This window comes from Parasteatoda tepidariorum, chromosome 3 (genome assembly GCF_982258835.1).
Source record: "Parasteatoda tepidariorum strain Cologne lab strain chromosome 3, Ptep-v5.0, whole genome shotgun sequence".
NCBI classification, from domain to species: Eukaryota; Metazoa; Arthropoda; class Arachnida; order Araneae; family Theridiidae; genus Parasteatoda; species Parasteatoda tepidariorum.
In genome coordinates, this window is record NC_141757.1 from 121,237,226 (window position 1) to 121,260,597 (window position 23,372).

The 23,372-nt window shown below is 30.2% G+C and overlaps 2 protein-coding genes across 2 annotated transcripts in view; one reads left to right on the top strand and one right to left on the bottom strand.

Moving 5' to 3' along the window:
• LOC107455789 (FH1/FH2 domain-containing protein 3) overlaps window positions 1-23,372 on the top strand; it is a 148,733-nt gene that overhangs the window by 16,756 nt on the left and 108,605 nt on the right. The gene's annotated exons all lie outside the window — the stretch shown is intronic.
• On the bottom strand, window positions 1,910-22,318 carry LOC107455795 (neuronal acetylcholine receptor subunit alpha-7). Its single transcript, XM_043052062.3, has 7 exons — window positions 22,164-22,318; window positions 21,028-21,185; window positions 13,399-13,443; window positions 12,125-12,228; window positions 8,815-9,057; window positions 6,715-7,013; window positions 1,910-3,322 (listed from the first exon to the last, which is right to left on the bottom strand). Exons 1-7 carry the CDS (start codon window positions 22,231-22,233, stop codon window positions 3,000-3,002), a joined length of 1,242 nt encoding a protein of 413 aa, XP_042907996.2. The 5' UTR covers window positions 22,234-22,318; the 3' UTR covers window positions 1,910-2,999.

The window sequence follows — 23,372 nt, forward strand, 5'->3', positions numbered from 1 at the left end:
CTTTTTCTGTACCAGTGGATGATAATTCTGTTACTTTACAAGTTGCGAAGTTACCAATTATAGAGGCCTTTTTTTCTGATGCAAATTTTTTATTATTTTCGTATATGAGTGATGTACTTGCGTCTGCCATTTTCATATAGTTTTCTCCAGCGACCTGTGAGCTATTTTCGCATGATAGTTCAGGAATTGGTGATAATATACGAAAAGGATTACGATCAAAATTCCTTAGAACGAAAACATCTTCATTAGATTTTTTCATAGGACTCACGCTTGAACTCGTAAACGTTCCGTCAGTTGCTTTTAGAGGAGTTTCGAACATTTGAGGACCATCGAATTCTAAATCTTCCATATCTTTTAAAAGTGCTTCGTTATCAGTGTCATATATAATTTCTAGAGACCTCTGATTGGTGTCGTCTAGGATAGTATAGCTTTGTGAAGTAGTGCTAGTTAAAGGAAGTGAAGAATAAGCTTCTCGGTCTATCAGTGGTAGTTCTGGCGAATCTTCGTTAATCTCACACATTACCGCAGGATTGTCTTTTTCTCTTTCAACTGATAACATGAGCTCTTCGGACAATACAGGTCTAAATATGGATGCACATCTATTTGTTACCTGGGAACTACTTTCACTTGATGATATAATTCCACTGTTGGTAGACGAATCTGGACTTGAAAAAAATAGGCAACTCTCTTTCGATTTTGTAAGAGTCGAATCTTCAACCGAAACATGACTCGTTTCATCATTGGATGAATAATCATCAGGATAATTATCTCCGTTCTCCAAGGCCTTAATTTCTCTAGTATAATTAGAAGGGCATACGTCACTATCAAAATTATTAACGAAATTTTCAGCAAAATTATTTTTACTTTGCTTTGCGCCATGAATTTCTTTATTTTTCATACTCTTAAACATCGACTTAAAGTTGAGTGTTTCATAAATATTAGCGCTCGATTTGTTGATGCAGCAACTGTCAACGCCTAGTGGATTCGTTAAAGTTTTACGAAAAAGCTGCTCATTTGAAGTTAGTGCTAATGACTCATCATGAGATGTTAACTGTTCAGCCTTGGTGTCTATTTTATTAGAAGTATCACATTTTTGTAATTGTTTTCCAACATAAATGATGTTTTCTGCATCCTCATTTTTATACAATTGAAGAGGAGAAATTTCACGATCAGCTGCTTTTATAGTTTCGCCAACACTTACATCGGTTGCACTAAGAATTAACTTCCAATCTGGTTCTGAAATGGGTGTTGAAAAGGCGAAAGCAGAGCAATCTCTGCTTTTATTTTTATCAGAGTTTTCTTCTTCCATCTTATTAACTTTAAATTACTTTTTATTTCGAGTGCCTAAAATCTAGTCAAAAGCAATTTCATTGTACATTTAAATTAAAAGTTTAGCTTTCCCGAGAAACGTGAAAGATCCGAGATTTGATAAAGTCGCGAGCGAAAAATGTATTTCCCTCACTTTTTAAAACCGATGTAAAAACTATTCCAAGCTTTATCGTGATTTCAGAATCAAATTCTATTAATTAAGATGCATCTTAAGCTTAAAACTTACAAATTAAATTTCTTAGTAAGGTGAGTTAAAAAAAAATTGTACTTGCACCAAAAAGACGTACTTTAAAATTGTTTTAATCTTAAGCTTGTTTAATAGATTTCTTTCTATTGTTTATTTTTGGTTTTGCAATTTGTATAATTGAAAATTTTTCGATAAATTATATAAAAATTATAATTTTCTTTTGTGCGAATGTTTTTGGTAAACAAGTAGTATAATTGCGTACTATAAGTGTTAGAATGTACTGCATTAAAAATTAAGACACAAGAATTAATAATAATGATGTAAAAATTGAGTTTTGGGCTTGTACCCCGGTCAAATTGTGAATAACGTAGTAAAAAAAATAAAACAATAAAATTGTTATTGACATTTAAATTTACTTTTTAAAAAAAAAATATCAGGTACATAAACAATATTTTATTTCTTCTTTAAGTATTTTTCAATGGTTGTTACTTTCAATTAGTAATAAATTTCAGCCTTCAGACAATTGCAAAGTAATATCCAAATATATGATTAGGAAATAACATCATAAATAAAAAAGTTCGTTTCTAATGCCTAACAACGTCTTCTTTCCTATGTCATTTAAAGTAAGTTTTCCAACTTCATTTTTAATGTCTTTTTATGCTTAAGTGTAGTGGGTCCTTTGTTTTCCTTATGCATTGTAGTGTAAGAAAATTGGATATTTGAGATTGGAGAGGGGAATTGGCTATCTAAAGCCGAAGAAACCTAAATCTTATTTTCTATGCAAATTGGGTACAGTATTTTATCGCTGATTCAAATGAAATTAAACCTGGGCCAATGGGATTCAGAAGTTATAAGAGTTTTATGAATAAAAAGTATAATTTTTGACTTGGACCTATTTACAACTCCAAGACAAATTGCTCTTTTTAGTTATAAAACTTAAGATTTTATTCCATGAGGTTATGGTTCATACATATTTTTTTACTCTGAGTCGAAAGGAACTATAAAGTAGATAAGACTAATAGTTTGGAAGTTATATAATTTTCTTTTGCAAGAAAATTATAATTTATGGCTTTACCTTTCTTACGCATGAAACCTTTACAATTTTAAAATTATATTTCTTATTGACACTTAATTTTACTTTAGTTGCATTTAGCGTAATAGAAATAATGCCTAATTTTCTAGATTAAGAAGTGTAAATAGGTAATTTTATGTGTAAAACCCTACTAATTTCAAAACAGTGAATCTTATCAACTTAGGTTTGATTTCATTCAATTTAACATAAAAAATACACTAAAAACTGTTTAAACTTATGTAAATAGAGAAATCTAAGTTCTTTTTTTTCTAACCCTCTCCATTCATAGATCTCAGATCTCCACCATCGTTTTTTCTTATTCGACAAAGCAAAATGAAAAGAATGAGACCACTTACAACAATTGAACCAAAATTTCAGACTTAGAATGTTGGTAGTTAAAAAACCAACCACCTATATATGGTGAACAGCGATCATAACGATAATCATAAGGAAGAACAAGACTCTGTCAAGAGCAGTTGCAAACATTTTCCATTCTTCCTTCGCGGATATGTTTTCCTTCATCATCGTCTCTTCCTTCAGTTGATCCAATGGCACTTTATCTTCAGGTAAGGAAGACTGAAGGAACATGTATTTCCCAACTGTTCCAGTCAATAGTGGAATAATCAGGGCAGGTGGTCGAGAGGGTCCGGTCAACGAAGCGATTTTGAGGACCACAAACACTTGAAGAAGCAAAGTGATTGTGACTATATACATTGCCGTCTGGATGAATGATACTAGAAAAGAAAGATCAATACAACGATCAAAAAATAAATTATTATGTCGCTTAATATTTAAAAAATAAAAAACATTTGTGTCGCTGTTTTGGGTGTTGAACTTTAGGTTACATTTTGTTTTCTTGCTCAAAAATAAAGAAACCTGAGCCAACTTAGAAATTTTGAAATTACCAGGATGCGTAAAAAAATTAACATTCGATAACTAAGTTGAGAAATGTTAACTGTTACGGTTTATACCATACGTTCATACCATAAGTTTTTAGAAAAATATCCTGTGAGTAGCTCTACAGTTCATAAACATGTAACTACAGAGTTGATGTGCTGACAGGACTATTTTTGTTTATGAACGCAATTTTTTTAAAAAACTTTCAATGTTTTGAAAGTTATTGCAATTTCAAGTGCTTTTTCTTCGAATATATTCACTTTTAAACCAGTCAGTATATTTTCTTCGTTGTAGTCTTCCTTTTATAAGTTTGTGCTTGACTTGATGTCAAAAGTAACAAAAACAATGTATAAATGAAATAAAAGGATGCTATAATATTTATATCAGCATTTTTAAAAAAACATTTTAAAGACTCAATAGAGATAAAATCGTTTCCGATTTGAATTACGTGATCTCATTTTCTCATTTATTGCTTCCTATTGTGTCGCGTATCCTATATTTCTGAGTTTAAATATTTTTTTTCTTCAAGTATTGTTGATTATTTTTAAAACCAAGGTAATCGTTCATTTTGTTATGATGTTCTTACGTCAGAAATGTTCTGACGTAAAATTATAATAATAAGCTAAACTAATACACATAGAGGGCCAAGGCCTACTGTGCCCATCTCAGTTTTCTTGACCTAGGGCTCTGCGGTGCTGGAGCAGATGTTCCGGTCAGGTGGTCAGCCGAACGTGGAATCCCTAGTGTTTAGTTCCCAAGCATGCTTGGTACTCATTTATCGATCCACTGAAGGGATGAAAGGCTGAGTCAACCTTGCCCGGCCCGAGGATAGAACCAGGGACCGGTGGCACGACATCGCGAAGCGCTACCGCTCAGCCACCGGGCGTCAAAATTATAATAATAAGATATTTAATTACCAATATGATCTTTTCAAGAAAATATTTCGACTTTAAAGAGGAAGAAAACGGATGAAAGAGCAGCCACGGGGGTCAGTGAACAAAGAGCTGAAGACGGTATTTTAAATGTTTATATCAAAATGTTCTTAAGGCCGTTTTTCGAAGGCTCTGTCGTATGATGAGAGAATGCATTTTAGCAATTCATATATTTTTATAACTGCAATCAGATTGTAACTGTATTCATTACTATTAGATTTGCCTTTTAGGTTTCAGATAGTTCTTTCTATGCTTATTCTGAAAATGGCTCAATATGTCAATGTCAAGAAAAGTCACAGTTTTGTGAAAACAGAAAGCTTTTGTGACCTAATATTATGAAATTGTAAAGTTACGAGAGCGCATTAATTTTTGTGCTCATAAAAATAGGCAAAAATTGAAAATTATTCCAAAGGGGAAGAAAGTCACTAAATTAGCAATTTTTTTTAAAAAAAAGAGTATAATTTCTTTTTTATTTATTTAAGCTATTTGTCCCTAAAGTCCTGACATATTTTTCAGCAAGATAGTACTTAAAAATTTACTATCATCCCTTTTGAATTATCATCCCAGATAGCATTAGAAGATCGATTTTAATGTAGCAGCAACCTTAATCACAAGACTCAAAAAATAATTAGCAACTAAACCATGTAAGCTTGAAATAATATTAAATTTAACTATACTAGTTAACGCGTCATAAGATTTACATTAAGCTCGAAACATTCATTTTATAGCACGTTTAAATCTAAAACACTACGCATCATCCTTAAAAAACTATTGCGTGTTTGTGAACCTTAACAAACAAAAGAAAGAAAAAGTTCAACAACAAGTTTTGAAATAAGAGCTAAAATATTATATGTATGTTTTGTAAGGATTGCCTTTATTCCATCTTTTAAAAAAATAACATTGTAACATTTCTGCTTTGTAGGAATAATGAGTCAACCTTATTGTGCCATTCAAAAGAAACCACAAATACAACGTAAGGTGACTTGCAATCTGGGATATGTGTTTCGTTTAAGTCAACACATTTTACAACACTCTTTAAGTATTGGGTTTGAGTACAATTACAACTAACTATTTAATGGAATGTTTAAAATATTTTAAATAAATGCTTTTGTTTTTATCAGAATTAAAAAGCTCGGAGGAAAATATGTTATCTAACATATTAAAGATCTTGAGACTTCTGAATCCGTAGAAGCAACTGCAAACTGTGTAAAAAAAGTTTTTCCCAATGAAATACGCTCTATTTAAAAACTTGGTGAAATAATAATATTCTATTATTTATCTCCAACTACAGGGTATTTTGTTATGAACGCCGTTAATATACATTTTTGGAATCCATGTCAGAAAGGAAATAAAAAATAGTATACGCATGAGCGTTTGCAAATGAATATTTAAACGAAGAAAAGCAAAAACGCTATAAAAAACTAGCGAACCACTAATGAGAAAGACATCTACTCTAAACATCAAAATTTGTTTGATTGCCGGAATAAATAGATTAAATGATGAAACCCATTATTAGAATCATTACCAAGCTTCAGCAGGCAATCAAGAAGGTTTTGATGTTTTCAGTTCTTCCTCACTTATTTTTGCAATTCTTAGTGACTGCAATAACTTTTGCTCTTCATTTTTGACAAGAATATCAAAAATATGCAACAGTAGTGATAATTACGGAACTCTTTACATGCAGATTAATTTAATACACCAGTTACAAACTGGGATAGAAGATAGGATACATCATAACGATTATGAATGAAATGCCATCCTACACCACTGAGAACGCCTCCCGTTATGAACTGGCTGTTCGTGCGCATTTTAAACAACTCATCTAAATCCTCTTAATTATGTTATTTTTACCCTTTCTAATAAACTTTGTCTAAAATTGTGAACAAATAGGCCCAGAAATTTATATTTAATCGTAATTTAATTATTTGGCTACCTACTTGGTAAGCTCGTCAAGTTAGCCGCCAAATCCATAAATTACACTAAATAGCTATTTTTGAGCCTATTGTAATTCAATTTTTGACATTAAATTCTGAAAAACTTAAAATTGACCAAAAAAATTAAGATAATTTAGATAAATACAATACACAAACAGATAGCTTATAACGGAGAGACATCCTTAGCGGCGAACGATATTTCTGAATGTGGGTTGTGTATGCAATTCTCAAACCTTGTGATACCTACCTCTCTCTCCCCCTAAAATGGTAACCGCTGCATTGAATGAGACTTTATAAATCTCCGTTTTTTAAATATGTTATATTTAGTGTTCTTTAAATATCGCACAATTCGAATTGTCTTACCGCCCAATAGAACCGCCATAGGATTTCTTGTTCTTCCTGCCACGCAAATAAGTAAGACATTTAGAGTAAGAAAGAGGATTCCCCCTAACAATATCTTCTTTGAAGAATCAACTGGTAGCCAGAAAATTGTCAAGGTTAATATCATGACCAGTATACAAGGTGCTCTCGTAGCTTCAACTTCTGGTACGGGTCGACGTTTCAAAGCGAGATGAATGTGAATGCTCAGATAAGGCTCATTACAACACTCGTAATAAGTTTCATTACGTACTGCAAAGGACTTAGAGCTGATAAGTTCCCACCTGAAATAAATAAGTCGATAAGAAAAAGAATACAGAAACATCATAGAAAGCACAAATAAAAAGAGATTTGGAAGACAGACTGCTGTTTTTGTATTATTTTATTTTATAACTGTCGTTGAACAGCTGATCCAATTACTTTTGGTTTACGGCTACTAATGTTCAACTCCGTACCCTCGTGGAGGACTGTTTGATGGCACTAACCCGCATTTGCGTTGCATGGAATGGAAAACCACGAAAACCTCCCACGGTTAGCCTGACGGCAAGGGGACTTTTTTACCCATGATACGTCTACCACTGAAGATATTTTACGTCCGCACTGTGGTCAGTGCAAGCCGGATGTAGAATTCGTATCGATCAGCCATTGCTGGGATTCGAACCCGGTTCATCTCAGTGGAAGGCGAATGCTCTATTCTCTGACGTTTCTACATTATTATCCCATCATAATCTGATGCATTTCATAAAAAAACAGGGTGATTCAAAATTGTCATCGGAACTTTGACACGCGTTAAAAAAGTTAGATAAGTTCTGTTGATTACTGCAACAAAGCTTTTAAGAAAATAAAAATATTCATAAACTTTTTTTTCGATTACTAATAGGGCACTTAGTAGTCGTTCAGATATTATGAAGGTATAATTGTAGATCTCCCCAATATGTAAACGTAATTGTAGATCACCTAGTATTTTAACATATTGTAGATATTCCCCATATATTTAACGTATTTTTGATGAATTTGGTTTAACATTACGTGTAAAAAAATCAAATTTTAGAGTGTAAATAAAACGCAAAGATGCGTAATAAGTAATGCATTTCTAAAATAAGTGTACCATTTATTAATTAAATTTATATTTTATTTGATCGTTTCCGTTTGGCTATAATTTCTTTTTAGTCTTTGCTGAAACCCCGTTTCTGGTAATCATGCTATTCTTTTGCTTTCCGTGACGTCATCTTTGGTGCAACTTCTCTTCCCTATTATGTGATTACTTCAAGAGTTATTTTCACATATATTGGTTTATTTTCAAATCACCAAATATAAGAGGGTCCGAATTGTAAACTATTACCATATATTCCTATCTTCGCATGTGAGTGAAAACCATCATTTTTATAAATAAATTAAATAGATGGCCTTTATTTAACTGCCTAACACATTTATATAAATATTCGAAACCGTTAAAAACAAAGTATAGATTATACTTCAAAAAATATTTGTAATACCCATTACGCTTATATTAAATTATATATATCTACATATACTTGGCTCTAATAACTATGCCAAATCATCAATTCCTTACTCATTCTTGACGAAGTACGTGATGCGTATACTTCCAAAGCCCATATTAAAGGAGATTTATAACCTTGACACTAATTAATAGATACGCCAAGTCATTGATTGCCTTCCATTTTTTGAAGTTGATTTCAAAAGATTATGCTAAATGACATTTATTACCTTGGCAATTCCAAAACATGCCAAATCATTGATTCCTTACTCATCCCAGGAAAACTATTTTATAACTTCAAAAGCTTATAATTAATGAGATTTATAATCTTGACAATAATTAATGGCCTTGCCAAATCATTGATTCTTTACTCATACTTGGTGAAGTATTTTATAACTTCTCATTACTGCTACTTAGTTTGATATTTTGCTGAAAGGACGAGCTCTGTCTAAATCAATTTTCTCAAAAACTTATTAGGTTTTCATTCATTTGAATGACTAAATGTGCAATAAATTGATGAGGGGGGGGGAGGAATCTCATAAAGTTTATCAACATTCGAGGGCGATATCATGATTATAAATGATTACCTGGGATGAATATTTTCGAATTCATACAAGTCTAATTCGTCTTCGTGAGCATAATTTATTTCCCATCCATCGTGTGCCCATGCACCCAAGATAATAACGCATTCCACTTCATCGTAGGGATAAGATGTCTGTTCAAGAGTTGAGCATGATGTTTGTGTGAGAATCGGAGGAAACCACGAAACGTATCCTTGGTTATGAACAACGAGCAAAACATCGTGAGTGGGATCCACTTGAGTGCTATGACTGTTAAAAAATATTGAATTAAATGAAATGTTAGTAATATTTTTAGCAAAATAACAGATAATAAATAATATCAAATTCTTTTTGTTTTTTATTATCTGTTTCTGAATTATATTTATCAACTGTTTCATAAGTATTAATTATCTGTATAATAAATAAATATTTATTGTTTAAAATAATTTGAAACTGGATTGATTACGGCTAGGATACTCTGAAAGAAAAAGTACCCTTGACGTAATCAAAATAATGCATGATTGATTATGAATGAAAAAAAAAAATACAAAGCTAAATATTTTCAGATAGAGTTTAATTATGAGTTAGTGAACCGATAATTCATCGAAGGAGTTTAAGAAAAAGAAATTGAGAATTGAAGTTTTGGAAAGAAAATGGATTATTTTGCCAGCAACATTAACTGCAACATCAACTGCAACTTTTTTAACCTTCAATTCTTTTCAACTTATATCTCAGTTTGTTCCAGCTGTAACGCGAGACATTTTCATTCAGAAATTTGTAAATATGTACGTTCACGCATTTCATGTTTAAGATGGCAATTTAGACGCATTGCATCTCAATTCTTTATATATATATATATATATATATATATATATATATATATATATATATATATATATATATATATATATATATATATATATATATATATATATATATATATATATATATATATATATATATATATATATATATATATATATATATATATATATATATATATATATATATATATATATATATATATATATGTATATATATATATATATAATTTATATATATGTATATATATATATATAATTTATATATATTTTATATATATATAAAATATTTTATATATAAATAAAAATTTATATATATATATATATATATATATATATATATATATATATATATATATATATATATATATATATATATATATATATATATATATATATATATATATATATATATATATATATATATATAAATTTTTTCTCTGTTAATTTTTCCATGTGCAAATCCATTTCGGGCAAATCCGTGTTAAAATTATCTATTAAAAATTTTTTTCTTTGATAATTTATATAATTTTTCCATGTGCTAATCCATTTCGTGCAAATCCGTGGCTACAATTATTCGCAAAACAGGCAATTTATGTTTCTCTTTTCTATTTTATATTTTTTCATAAATAAACATCTATTTTCTAAAACTATTTATGGTCAATTTTTAAAATTATCCAGTATAATATTACCTTGCGCACATCCATTTCGGGCCCATCCTTGATAACTAACAAATCAATGCACAGAATGACAAATCACTTCAGCAGTGCAGTAAGAACAGCAGTTTAAAACCCTCTATTTACACTCAATTTGCGCTTTTGTTTTCATGTTTTGTAATCTGGCAATCTTTCTGCGAAAACATTTTTAAATCATTCTTGAAAAATTTCCCGTCCATGTAAGTAGATCTGATTTCGCTACTCGCTTTATAGTCCATTTTTTATACTGTTTTTTCTTTTTCTTTTATTTTATTTTCTGTTTTTCACGTTATTTTTACTTATTTTTACCTTTTGTGTTCTATTTTATTTGTTGTAATTTTTGTAAAAAAAATGTCTTGAGTGCTCCTCACACTATTGTATTCATATATATTTTGCTTTGGCTTTATTGATACAATATCAGAAAGCACTCTGGGCTGATGAAAAGATTATATCTTTCTTTTTCGGTTTTTTAAATGAAATTTCATTTTTTTTTTCCTTTTAAAACTGTTGTTTGTTATTTTTTTTACTTTTTATTTCCCTTCTTTTTTCATATGTCTATAATTTTTCTTTGCTTATCTTCATTTTGAACTTATATATATATATATATCTATATCTATCTATCTAGCTATATATATATATATATATATATATATATATATATATATATATATATATATATATATATATATATATATATATATATATATATATATATATATATATATATATATATATATATATATATATATATATATATATATATACATATATATATATATAGAGAGAGAGAGAGAGAGAGAGAGAGAGAGAGGAGCCATTACATTATGACCACCCTGCTAATAACATGTAGGAGCACCTTTTGCCCTCAAGACTGCTAGCACCCGCCGTGGCATTGATTCCACAAGGTGCTGATAGGTAGTCTGAGGTATCTGGGACCAAGCGCCCACCAACTGGTCCTGCAATTCCCTCACATTGCGAGGGGGTAGCGTGGCAGCACGAATTTGGTTTTCCAAGTAGGACCACAAATGCTCTATTGAATTAAGGTCAGGTGAATTTAGAGGGTGGTCATAATGTAATGGCTCTTCGGTGTATATATATATATACGCATTAAAAGAAACTTAGTTCATGCATTATCTTTTAAAATAAGTTATGATAGTAGAGAAAAAAATCCCTCGTTTCAATTGAGGAGATTCTTGATAGTTGAAAGATGAATATATAAGTGAAAATAATTGTTGTAATAATGTTTTTTTAAATCTAAGATTCGTGGCGAATTTAGGTGTTACAAGCAGACTCATTTTATTTATTATACTTTGTAAAATAGAATCAGCGTTGGTGGACGGGAGGAGATGAATGAAAGGATATAGATGAAAAGTTAGAGAAGCTTATACACTGCTATCTAGACAAATGAAATATTGAAATAAGACTTAGGAAGATAGAACTGATTGTTCAGAAGTTATTAAATATTTTATGTTCTACAAAATGTAAGAGTTTAAAATTTTGCCTATTTATCTCTATCTAGTATCATACTAAATTGTTAATCATGTAGAAAAATGAAATCAATAATTCTCCAACCACCAGATGCCTCTGTAAGCACCTCTTCTAGCATCTTATGGTCATTTTATTGTATCTACCTATCTACTATATCTATTTCTTTCTCTCTGTCTCTCTCTATCGTAAATGAGTTATTCGAGTATATTTGCTCTTTAACTTGCATTTAGTGAATGCAACCAATATGGTTATCAAAATTTTATGGTGGTTATTTTTATTGTATATATCATTGCATTTTTATTAATTTATAATTATTGTAAATTGAATATATACCTATTGTAAACAGTAATATCAGGTAGCCATAACAATTCACTTTTAAGTTGCAAATAGCCATCGTAGTCAGTAGTGTTCCATTGCAACCTATTATCAAGCCAGTGCTGAAAATTGCAAAGAAATATTATTACCTATACTACTGATAATCAAGGGTTGCAGACAAGCTTATTTTCAAAATGTTGGTAATTTATATACACAAAAGAAAAATTTTTTATAAGAGAAAAATAGACTTAAAGTAATTATGCTTAAAGTTTTGAAACCCTTTTTCGAAAGTGGGATTTATTAATTATTTTGTGGCATTAAAAAAGTATTTTGAATGTTTTTTTTCTATTTTTTTTTATCTTTGCAAAATTATAATTTGATAATAAAATTACTTTTAAAGTTTCAATATACTATTTTCAATATACCAATTTCATTAATTCCGTTGAATCTTCTAACAATTATGAACCTTAAAAGTTTAGAAATTATATCAACAAAAGTTTATAAAATAGATTGTAATTTTTTAAATTTCCTGTATGGATTTTTTACTCCCAAATATTTTTGCTAATGATGTGGTTAATGATGTGATGCTAATGATGTGGTTTTGTTTCAAAATTGGTAAATTAAATCAAAATATTAAAATTTTTTAAACTAAAATTAAATTTTCAAGCCCCACTTAATCCCAAAATAACTGTTATAGAATTCAGCACAGATATTAAAAACAATTTCTTAGGTGTTTATTAAATCGCGATTTTTTAAGATCAACCACGATTTCTTACTTTTGCTAGTGTAGCGTGTTTTGATAGTGTTGCTAGTGTAGATTGAAAACTGAATTCAAGTGATGACGTCACGATATTACCACAAATATTTTTTACTTCGGAGATATTGATAACAGATATAAAAATACCTGATACCACGTCACATAAAGAAACTATTATTTCTTTATTTTTTGATTTTTAGTCTTTTTCTCCAAAATTATTTTGATAATTAATTACTTTTTGATTTTCCTTTCTTTTTATTACTTTTTTTCATTACTCTATGCTTACGCTTAGTGATTTTTCTAAACTAAGGGTTTTTATTTTTCTAAAGATTTTTTCTTTCATTTTTTTTGCTTAAAATTTTTGATTAAAAATATTTAATGATAAATTTTAAGCTTTATATATTTAATAGTTCTAACGCTGCGCAATATATCTAATACTCCTATTTACTCTAATTTTTACCTAATCCGAACCCAGAAAAATAATTAAGTTTATATTTATTTGAGTTGTTAGAGAATAAGAAAGATTCGTACTTACCATGTAGAAAAAGGAATCTAAAGTGAATATACCTTTTTCTTCGTCCTAAATTTGAAAAAAAAAAATCAATTTATATTTTAATATTTTTATTGTCGATTATTAAATGTGTATGTTTAACTGTCCGTCATATGTTTACTGAAAACAAAGAAATTATTACACTTTTAATTGCCTTTTTAGAAAGTAAGCGGAAGCTTTTCTTATTTTTCGCACAAAATGTGAAAAATAAATCAATAAAAATGCTATATATCATTCATTATTACAAATTTATAAGTAAATAAGTGTTGACATAAAAAACCTTATACGACGTTGTAAAAAAAGGTTTCTCAAAATTGAGCAAAAATTTGTCAAAATAGATGAATAAAAACGTCGAATTTAATTATCTGGATTTAAATAGTCCTTTGAACTTTTAAGAGAATGCTTGGAATGAAAGAGAAATTTTCCATAAATTTTAATTTGTATCATAAAACATTACTTAGTAACGAATGGGAATAGCAATCTTTCCTTCAACAAAATGTGATGGCATGAAAAAAGAAAATACAGTAATAGTGAATCATTAGGGCACCGAAATTTTGGTTCATTATAACCGGGAGTTTACTATATCTGCATACAATTTTAACTCATTTTTCCGAAACTGCACCCTTTTATGACACATTATTTAAATGAATGACCCATAAAAAGGAATACAAAAATGATTAAAAAACAATATGCAGTAATAAAAAATGTGTTCACTTTTATTTCTTATGACTCTTCGTCTTGCGTACAAAACACTTAGGGATGGGAAACTGAGGTAGAAGAAGCAAACAAGAGAAAGATGCTTATGGCTATATTCCACTCAATAGACGGTTTTAAAAATAAGTATGCATATTTTATGTAGAAATCTCAAAATTATGAAGGAAAAAAAAAATCATTCGAAGACAGAAAATAGTTCATAATATCCAACTTCGTCTTTTTTTCTTCTTACACTATATGCGGGAGTTCACTATAAATCATGTTCACTATAGCGGGGTTTCACTGTGTAGGAAAGAAAGCATACTTTAAAAATTAAAAAGAGCTGATGTATAATCGCATTCTATCAGAAACATGCTTTTATAAAACTCAATATTCGCTGAATGAAATGTTTATATTCAATAAAATGTTTTATTCAAATCTCTTTATTAAATTACGAATAAATTTTCAGACGACTAAAAAAGAAACATTGCATTTCATAGTTTAAAATTTTTTTTAAATGCGATTCGTTACAAAATGAAGAAAATTGTGATCACCACAAGGTGATCACTGGTTACCCATTGGCAAAATGTCTGTTGTCTAAATTGTTTTGGAAAAGAAACTTTATTGTGTTTTCCTCCTGGACATATTTAACTGTTAATCATGAACTGCTCGGTACACAATTTCACAATCATATTTAAATGCAGCTCAGACACATTCTGCGTAATTTCTTTTGATGACTGTTGTTAATTTACGTCGCACTAGAGCTGCACAATGGGCTATTGGTGACGGTCTGGGAAACATCCCGGAGGATGATCTGAAGACATGCCATCATAATTTTGATCCTCTGCAGAGAGGACGGCACCCCCGCTTCGGTAGCCCGACGACCTGCGTGCGAAGTCGAACACTTTAGGGTATCACAGTTTAACGAGGACCCATACCGCACACCCTCGGTCCCTACGCCGACTGATCCAAGTGGTCACCCACCCGCACACTGACCGCAGCCAGTGATGCTTGACTTCGGTGATCTGCTGGGAACCGTGTCTTAACGTTCAGTCCACTGCGGGACCTTTCGATGACTGAATAGACATTGAACAGTCAATCGAGACCAATATTAACATTTTCAGAATGGTACAATGGTGTTTGATGGAGATTGTAAGCTGCATCATACACCCGTTTCGGATTCACAAGTTCATACATGAAATATGATTTGAAAGCTAGTTTTTTTTCCTCAATTTTACGTGAATAGTGAATGATGCATTTATGTTGCGTGGAAGACAGTCTACGGTCTTGTGCAAGTTATTGGGTACGTTGACAATGGATCCTCTTATCCTGATCAACACCCAGTTGTCGTATTTGCATGAAAGGGGTTCGGAGAGTCACCATTCACTCTTCGGTCGGCTTCAATTCTCTCAACCACTTTGGTACTTTTGTGAGGGACTGGCTTCGTGCTTGCGTTTGCGAACGGAATCCTTTCGTTTTTCCGTTTGTGTGTAACGCTTAAGTTATTCCCTCCTACGTTCTTTGGCTTTGTTTTTTCCAGCTTCGCTAAGTTTAGGCCTTCGCATCGTTTTTTTTTCTTGCTTCAACTCTAACTTTTGGGACCGTGTCAATCAGTTTGGGACTTTCTTTATGTGTGATATTCACCTGAATTAGTATTGAAAATGATCCAGTTTGAACTGTAGGTTAGAATTTCTGATTCTTAATTAAAACAAAAATATCGTTCAAATGATGAAATTCTCTTTTATTCACAACTCAAGAAATATTTATGGGATCTGTCTGATCTCAAAGATAAACTCACCAACTTGAAAAAATAAGAATTACTCTTGATTATTGAAGTTGAAAAGTGCCATGAAATCCAAACCAAGACCCATTTTGCAAATGGGTAATAAATGTATTCAAATTTAAAAATCCCATGTGATCTATATTGAATATAGAGACAAATAAGAACAGTCTATATTTATTTTTGTGAAAAATGCATAGTCACGAAAATGATGCAGAGGGTGAAAGGCGCCAGTAGGATTCGAACCAAGGAACAACCTGCAGTAGGATGCAACATATAGTAGGGTGTACAGAGCGCCAAAGAAAAAAAAAGTAGACCACCCTGACCAACTTTTGATCTTATCGGATCTTCACGTTCTAGGACTCAAACTTAATGTCTCGAGAGGGTGACCTCAAATATACTAATTAATTAGTGCAGACGATATTTTAAGTGTTGAAATCATGCACAAAAATGTACCTTCTCTGAATAAACATGTCTTTTTTCTGACGGATTTCTTGTTCTTAAAATATGGAGGGCAATTTGGAAAATATGGTTCCCATTATTTGACCAAGTAAGCCATCTGAAATTTGGACCCCATAATGTTAGTTTTAGTTTTTGCGTATTTCGCCATGCCTCGAGAACTTTTTAAGAGAATTGAAAAATGTTTGCACACTATTGTAAAATTCGTTTTTCCAAAGATGCAAAAAATAAATTTTCGTAAGTATTTATTATTATTTCATTGAATAATAGTAGAAAAATTTTTGAATTGTAAGGTATAAAATTTTTTACATAATTTTAAAGCATGTAGGTTCTTATGACAAAATATGAAATTTGAGCGAAATCGGTTGACAAGTTTCTAAGAAATCGAATTTTAAAAAAGTCGTACATTTGAACTATTATTGTATTATTAGACGCATTATGACACACTAAGTACCAATTTCAATGGTACAAAGAGTTGCAATTCGGAAAATAGGGTCCCCAGTGGGTCCCAAAAAGATTACCAATCACCCAAAGTATGACCAGACGGGAGAACAATTATTTAATTTCACTTTTGGCTTCGCTCGCTATTTCTTAAAAACTTTTAAGCGAGTAAGAATTTTTTTTCCAGAATATTAATTCATGCAAAAAATAAACTTTTTTTAAAAATTACTTAATATTTTTTAAAATAAATAATCATTTTATTTAATTGAAAAAATTTGCAGTGTAAAGGAAAAAAAATACTATTTTAAATTATCTTATTTTAAATTACAAAATCCAAACTTTAAAAAAAATGGGTCGAATTAAGATATAAAATTTTTTAAAAAAAGTATTTTTAACTATTAATTTCTCAAATATTGTTCATCCGATTTCTTTCGAATAGTGAATTTTGTCATTTTAAATCACATAGTCCTTAGTAAATAATTTTCGGTCCTTAGTAAAAAAATAATTATTAAAATTTATTCTTATTTAAACAGTAAAAGACTAAAAAATGAGTATATATGACGTAGCATTGAGACCACGCCCATTCTCAAAAATTACTCAAAACGGCATAACATGATTACATGAAGCTTCCTAACTCTATCTGAACGGTGCTCAAAATTAAAAAAACGGACCACCTTAAATAACTTTTGATTTTTTAAGTTACGAAATTCGACACAAAGACTCTCTGAATGAACATATCTTTTTTTCAACGGATTTCTGACCTCCAAAATACGAGGGTTGTCCATAAAATAAGGTTCCCAAGGAGCTGCGGACGTTAGGAACGCTGTTAAGCGGGGTTTGGTGGGACTGTCGTATAACTTGGCTCCCTTTCCCCCAATTCCAGCCCCGGTGAGCTATCTACAACGTTAATTCTTGTCTTGGTAGCCGTGAAAGATGGAGCTTCCATTTGTTTCTCCCGCCAAGTGTGAATCACGCTCTGTGATTTGTTTTTGTGTGCGAAAAACGTTCCTCCAGTGAACATTCATTCCCAACTGTGTGAGGTACACGGGGAAAAGTGTATGAGTGTGCAAAATGTGCGCAAATGGTGCAGAGAATTCAAAGACGGACGTACAGACGCCCATGACGAACAACGTTTTCGGACGAAGTGTTTGCGAAAGTGGAAGAAGCAACGCTGAAAGATCGAAGGGTGGCGGTTCGGGACCCTAGCGAGATGATCCCTGATGTAAGTAAGTCCTGCATTCACAGCATTTTGAGAGACAGCTTAGGATATGCCAAGGTTTGTGCTAGGTGGGTCCCGATAATGCTGACGGATGACAACAAACGGCAACGTGTGGAAGCAGTCCGGAATTTTTGGACTCTGTTGTCACTGGGGATGAGACCTGGGTTCACTACATGACACCGGAAACAAAAGAACAATCCTGTCAGTGAAAACATCCAGGCTCGCCGAAGCCGAAGAAGTTTAAGCAAATTCAGTCTGTCAGCAAAGTGATGGCGAATGTCTTTTGGGGCAGGAAAGGGTTGCTGTTGTGCGAATTCCTGCCTACAGGCACAACAATTAATGCGGATCGCTACTGTTGGACGTTGAAGAACCTTCGGTGCGTGATTAAAAACAAGAGGAGAGGCATGCTCCACAAGAGGAGAGGCAAGTCCACCCGTGTCACAACTGATCTCATCAACAGATTTGGATAGAATACTGTCACACATCCTCCTTACAGCCCAGACTTGGCCCCAGTGATTACAATCTCTTCCCTGAATTAAAGAAACACTTGGGAGGGACGCATTTCACAACCGACGAAGAGCTGAAGAAAGAGGTTTCAAGCTATCTTCGCGGCTCGGTGGCAGATTTCTACGACTCAGGCATAAAGAAGATGGATTATGTCGAAAAAAAGAGGGAAGTCTAAGCTTTCCAAACATGTATTATTCAATGCCAATAAACATGTTTTTCATTGTGAAAATTCGTTGGGAACCTTATTTTATGGACAACCCTCGTATATTAGTCGCAATCTGGGAATTTAATAAATATTTATCATTTTTATTATTTTATTCAATAATAGTCGGAAAAGTTTTGAATTGTTAGGTATAAAATTTTTTACATTATTTTAAAAGGCTTAACTTTACATGGCAAAATGCAAAAACTGAGCAAAATCAGTCGAATAGTTCCTGAAAAATCGAAATTTAAAAATACAACTTCTTTGAAATTCGATTTTTCAAGAACTATTCGACCATTTTCGCACAAATTATGTATTTTGCAACTTAAAATTACATACTGAAAAATGAAGTAAAATATTTCATACCTTACAATTCAAACTTTTTTCGACTATTATTAAATAAAATAATAAATATATACTAAATTTAATTTTTGCATGGAATTATCTTTGGACTCTTACATTATCTTTTTACAAATGTGTGCAAAAAACTTTCAGTTCGCTCAAAAAATTCTCGAGCTATGGCGAAATACGCTAAAATTAAAATTAGCATTAGGGGGTTCAAACTTTGGACTGCTCCCCTGATCTAATGACTAGCCCAATTGCGGTTATATTTTGGAGGTCAGAAATCCGAAGCCGTTGAAAAAAATGTATGTGTTAATTCAGAAAAAAGTACGTTTTTGTGTCTGATTTCGTAACTTAAAATATTGTCTGCACTAATGAATTAGCATATTTGAGGTGACTCCCACGAACCATTAAGATTGACTTCTAGAACGTGAAGATCCGAACATTAGATCAAAAGTCATTCAGGGTGGTCTGCTTTATATACTGCGCACTGTGGTGGTTAGAGCATCCCAACCCTGATTCAGCCAACGAACATTTCTCTCATACATCATTTTATAACTTACTCAAAAGCATATATGGCAGTACTTTTACCTTCGTTACTTGTACCGCCGGTACAAGTAAAAAGTACGTACTTTTACTTGTACTTCGTTACTTTTTAACTTTAGTACTTTTACTTGTACTTTCGTTACTTTTTTAGGGAAAAAGTACAAGTATTTGTAATGGAAATAGCGAATGAAATCGTTACTTTTTTCTAAAACTCGGTAAGCTATCTAAGAAAAAAAGAAGAAAAATTAAATTTAAAAAAAAATGCTTATGTTTTTTAATTTATAAAAGTAATGTTCAATATATATGCATTTACAGCTAACTTCGTGTTTTAATACCTTCTGTTTCAACTTATACTGCACATTCAATTATTTTTTACTAGCTCAAAGATCACAAAGCTATCTGTAACCCCGTGTTTGCTTTGTTTATGTTTGTACTTTTAAAACGCGTTTCTAAAGAGTAAACCAATTTTAAATCAATGGTAATTTAAATAAATAAAAATAATAAGCTAAAAATTAAAATCAATAGATAAAATTTCTTTTTCGTGCAAATCCATAAAAAGTTTGATTTTAAAATTACATTATACTATAATATTATAAAATTATATTATAAAATTATATTATAATATTCCTCCGAATTTAAAAATAAATTAATATCCATAACTTTCAAAATTAAAATTAATTAAATAAATAACAGCAATTTTGCAAAAACATTAAAGAACATAAGAATATTATTCAATAAAATTTTAGGTTACTTTGAATTTTCGATTTCCTGGAAATGTACTTTTAAATCGTTACTTTTTTTGTTTAGTACTTGTACTTTTACTTGTACTTTTTACTCGTTACTTTTTAAAATAAGAACTTTTTACTTTTTACTCGTTACTTTTTTTAAAAATACTTGTACTTTTACTCGTTACTTTTTAAAAGTAACGTTGCCATATATGCTCAAAAGTGAGCTACTTCAATTTTGAGCATGTCACTGTACTTAATAATGAATGCATGGGGGGAGGGCTTCAAAATAGTCCATTGGAGCTATATTTTGACACATTTTTGCTCTGTTTTGAGAATTTTTTTTTTACAGTGATTACAATAAGCATTTTATTGATTGGAAGATAATTTTCTTTTACAAATAAATAAATTGCTTAATTACATTCACATTACATGTAAATAAATAAAGGATGTAAGTAAAATTTAATTATAATTATATCAATGAGATAAATTATAATAAAAACAGTTACAAAATAATTCTTTACTTTCTAATACATTTTGTAATTTTATTTATAAAGAATTTCATTTCGTAATTTTATGATCATGATGAGCTTCTTGTAAAAAAGCAAGTTCTTATGATTGTTTTCAAATTTAAAACAGTCTGATGTACAAACAAAGAGTACTTAAGTACTAAATAAGATATCGAACAAAATATGCTTACAAAATCGAGTATCTGACGAGGCAAAAAAGCACTGTAGATATCAGTTGAGTTAGTTCCATTCGTTGGTCTTATTGCTCTGTCATAGTTCTTAAAAATCTTATCTTTTACAACCTTCATTTTGTCCATTGTATCAGCTTGTTCCGAAAATTGTATACACCCTAGAAAAAATAACCACATTAAAAAAAAAACCCTTTTACGTTCTGATTTTTCGTCAGTTTTCTATATTCGTTCTTTAGTTGTTTTATATAATTCTTTGCATTTCTAAATTAGTTAAATTCATTACTTTTATTGACTTCCATAAAGTGACGATAAAAAACAATTTTAAACATAGATTTTAAAGTAAAGAAAATACAGTTTTAAAAAAATATCCCGTCAAAATATAAGTATTTCATCTTAAAGTAACATTTTGAAGTAAGAAGATCAGTTTTTAAAAAGTGAGAAATATATGTACATACAAGAAAATGTATAATTCAACTACAGAATTTTTTGACTTCAAAATTATAATTTGTTTTGAAAATAGCAATTGTACCAGAAAAATTCAATTTTATTTTAGAATTGTAATTTATTTTCAGATTTTTAATTTTGCTTTAGAATTTTAATTTGTTTTCAAAATTATAACTTGTGTGTGTGATTTCATAGTTATAATTCAAATTTAGAATTTTAATACAACTGTAAAACTATTTGACTTCGAAATTTTGATTTGACAGCAAATTTGTTTGACCTCAGATTTGTAACGTAGCTTTTAATACAGCGAAACATTAAAATTCCGAAATTGTCAGAGTTGTCATAGTTAAAAAAAAGTCAACAATAATCATTCAACTTTGAAAAAAAAATGCAACTACAGTCTTTTAATTTGCTTTCATTTTTAAAAATCTTTATTGAGTAATCGAAATCTAATGTTTTGATATAACAGTTACGATGCATTTTTTAAACATTTCTGTTTTGTTTATCATTATTTTTTATCAAGATTTTGTGATAATAATAATAGATTAACATATTAACATATACATATCATTAAAGAATATAAATACAATACTTCTGCTTTTAAAAAGAATCATTTAATATTTTATTATTTAATGAAAATAATTAGTTTTCTTTTTAAAACTTATTATAGAAATAGAAAAGAGACTGTTTACCTGTGAAAAAAATTATGCTAATAATATAAAAACATATTCGATATTTCGATACAATTCTCTCAATTTCCATGATTCTTTCCTTCCAGAATTTTCTCCTCCTTTCAGTTATGTTTTCACCTACTAATCACACTCATTAATGAATTAAAGAACCTGAGATGCACGATGTCTCACATTTCGTGAGAAAAAAAATCAAACACACCTCTTCACAAAAAAATGGAACAACCTAAAGTGTAACACATACGATTACTTTCAGAAATGGTTTCTTATAACCCTGCGATTTGAATTCACATCTACTTTTTGTTTCATTGTTGCACAGCAGAATGCTGATATAATAAAACCTTTTACACAGTTATTTTATCAGCATATTGCAATTTTCAAAAAAGAGATTGTCTTATTGCAAATCCCGAATCCTATGAAAATAGGCATTCTGCTTAGGACTGTGGTTTCAAACCTATGTCAAAAATAATTATAAATAATAAACAGAATAAAAATTAAAAACGTTTTTTCGTTGTGCTTAAATGAGTAAAATAATTCCATGGTTACTTATAGAAATGGTTTTTTATGACCTTGATTTGAATTAACTTCTCCACTTTACCTATCATTTCATTTACAATTATTTTACAATTTCATTCACAGTTGCAGTATATTGCAATTTTTAAATATATAGTCAGCCCTTTATTGAAAGTCCTGAATACTATGAAAATACAGATCCTGTTTAGGAATGTTGCTCTGAACCCATGGGCTACAGACCTAATGTTTAATGTAAATTCGATTCTATTAATGTTTAATTTTTCAGTCCCATAATTATTCAATTTATCAATCCCAAAGAATTATTCGGTTTGTTATTATTATTATCTTTTATCAATTCTATTATTATACTCGCTTCTAATTTTTATTTTTATTAAATGTATCATTATTATTACTGTTTAGTTTAATTATTTTATCTTTTCTAATATTTTAATTTCATAACTTTAGATGAGCGAGTTTCCAAATTTCATCCTTCATTTTCTAACAACGAGCACTAGTCAATGGGCAATAAAAATTTCTAGTTTTTCATTAAGTATTTTATTTAGAAAACTATAAAACTATTTCAAAATAAATTATAACAAACGGAAGTTGTAATTTAGCACAATTAAATTTTAAAACACTACAACAAAAACGTAAATTCTGTAAATTATGTTCACGATAAACTACTTTAAACTTCAATGT